The 2,314-nt window shown below is 46.2% G+C and overlaps 1 protein-coding gene across 1 annotated transcript; it reads left to right on the forward strand.

The window, feature by feature from the left end:
• Nucleotides 1–701: 701 nt before the first annotated feature.
• EAH_00067640 (UPF0202 family protein, putative) lies at nucleotides 702–1,805 on the forward strand (the record flags this gene model as incomplete). The annotated part of the gene is made up of 2 exons (XM_013392474.1): nucleotides 702–836; nucleotides 1,041–1,805. Coding segments are annotated over 2 exons (900 nt in total), but the record flags the coding sequence as incomplete, so codon positions are not given.
• Nucleotides 1,806–2,314: the final 509 nt, after the last annotated feature.

The following is a 2,314-nucleotide window of genomic DNA, read 5'->3' on the forward strand; positions in this document are numbered from 1 at the left end:
TATATATATATATATATACATAGAGAGAGAGCAAACGTATATGTATATATATATATGAATAAACAGACGCATAATATATATATATATATATATGTATATAAATATATATATATATATATATATACATTTGCTTGTCTGTCTGTCTCTGTGTGTGTGTCTGTGTGTATAGAAGGGACTCCCCGTTGTGTCTGGCTGCAGTTTATATTTGGTGAACAGAGACGCTTTATTTTCTTATCATCCTTCAAGTGAAGCTTTTCTTCACCGTCTTCAGGGTTTGTTTGTCTCTGCGCATTATAAAAATACCCCTAACGATCTGCAGCTTCTCGCAGATGCGCCAGCGCACCTTCTCTTTGTCTTTTTAAAGACAGTTCAAGATGCTGATGATACTCTTCCCGATATTTACTGCGCAATTCAGGTGTATATGCAACTCAATTAACCCTAAAAACCCTTCAAGCACTAAGAATCCTATACATATATCCTAAACCCTACTAATCTCACCCATTAGCATAAACCCTAAACCCTAGGAGTAAACCCTCACCGAAATGCACATAATACGACGGAGAGGCCCAGTTACAAGGGTTTAGGGTTTAGGGTTTAGGGTGTAGGATCTAGGCTTTAGGGTCTGGGGTTTAGGGTTAAGGGATTCGGGTTTGGGTGTAGGGTTTAGGGTTTAGGGTTTTGGGTTTGGGGTGTATATGCAGGTTGCTATTGAAGGTGCACTGTCTAGAGGCGCCATTCGCGAGGCCTTAGGAAGGGGCCTCCGCCCTGCAGGCGATTTGCTGCCCTGGACGTTGGCGCAGGCCTTTGGAGACGAAGATGTGGGGCTTCTTACAGGGGTACGCAAACCCTAAACCCTAAACCCTAAACCCTAAACCCTAACTTCTTTGCTTCCCGAGGCAGCTCGGCAACAACGCAGCAAATGTTTAAAGCTAAGGCGGATGCGTAACTGCTCCTGCGACGCGAATGAGGCGTAGGCCCTAAACCCTCACCCCCAAACCCTAAGCCCTAAACCCTAGTTGGCTTGTTGTGTTTTGCTTCAGGCAAGGATTGTACGGATTGCCGTGCACCCGAGTTTACAGCGGATGGGGTTTGGGTCTGCCGCACTGCAGCAGCTAATTGAGTTCTTTGAAGGGAAGGGAGTGTCTCTTCAGGAGCCTCCTGAGTTTGCTGCCTTCGCCCAAGTCAAGCAAAAGCAGCAGCAGCAGCAGCAGCAGCAGCAGGATAAGAAGAAGAAGAAAAGACGAGAAAAAGTATCAGCCATAAACGCGGATATAGAAGACCTTGATGCTGAGGTGGGGGCATCAGAAGAAGAGACAGAAAAGGAGACAGAAGAAGAGACAGCTGCTGAGGACGAGACGGAGACAGAGGAGACACCAGCAGCAGCAGAGTCTCCTTCCTTAAAGTCAAAGCAACGCAAGAAGGAAAAGCGTGCTGCTAAGAAGCAAGCAGCAGCAGCAGCAGCAGCAACAGCAGGAGGATCTGCTGCTGCAGGTCTGTCTCTTCGAGAGGTGACGTACAAGCAGCTGCAGCAGATTGCTTCTACTCCTCCTCTTCTCTGTGCATGCAGCAGCAGCTGTCCTCCCTTTTCTATTGATTATCTTGGGGCTGCCTTTGGCCTTACAGAGCCCCTGCTGCGGTTCTGGTCGCGACAAGGTTTTGTTGCTGTTCACCTAAGGCAGCAGCCCAACGATATAACAGGAGAGCATAGCTGCATTATGCTGATGCAGCAGAGAACCATACAACAAAGGAGCAGAGACACCGTAGTGGACTCTTCGGGGGTATTCAAGCAGAAGAGGAGACAGTAGGAGACGACACAACACCATAACCAAGAACTGCTAAGGAGACACCAGGGGCAGAGACAGGGAGACAAAGAGAGAGAGAGGGAGATACAGACAGACAGACAGACAGACAGACAGAAAGACAGAGAGACAGACCGGCAGACAGAGACAGAGACAGAGACATAGACAGCGAGATACAGAGAGACAGAAGAACAGCGAGACAGGGATGTATATATATATATATATATGTATATATATATATATACGTACGTGTATCCATACATTAGTATATGCATATGCATATGGATATGAATGCACATTATATATATATATATGTATACAGAGAAAGAGAGAGAGGGTCATATATATATATATATATGCAGATAGAGAAAAGGAGAGATTAAGGAGACACCTGGAAGACAGCAGGGCTGTTGCTGTGCAGCCACCACGGCTGCAACCAACAGAAGAGCAAACAGGAGACAGTTGTTTGTGCGTTAGGGAGGAGAGAGGAGACAGTTTAGTTTGTCTTTGTCTCT

The sequence above is a fragment of the Eimeria acervulina genome, genomic scaffold, assembly GCF_000499425.1.
Source record: "Eimeria acervulina Houghton genomic scaffold, Eah_scaff2830, whole genome shotgun sequence".
Taxonomy (NCBI): domain Eukaryota; phylum Apicomplexa; class Conoidasida; order Eucoccidiorida; family Eimeriidae; genus Eimeria; species Eimeria acervulina.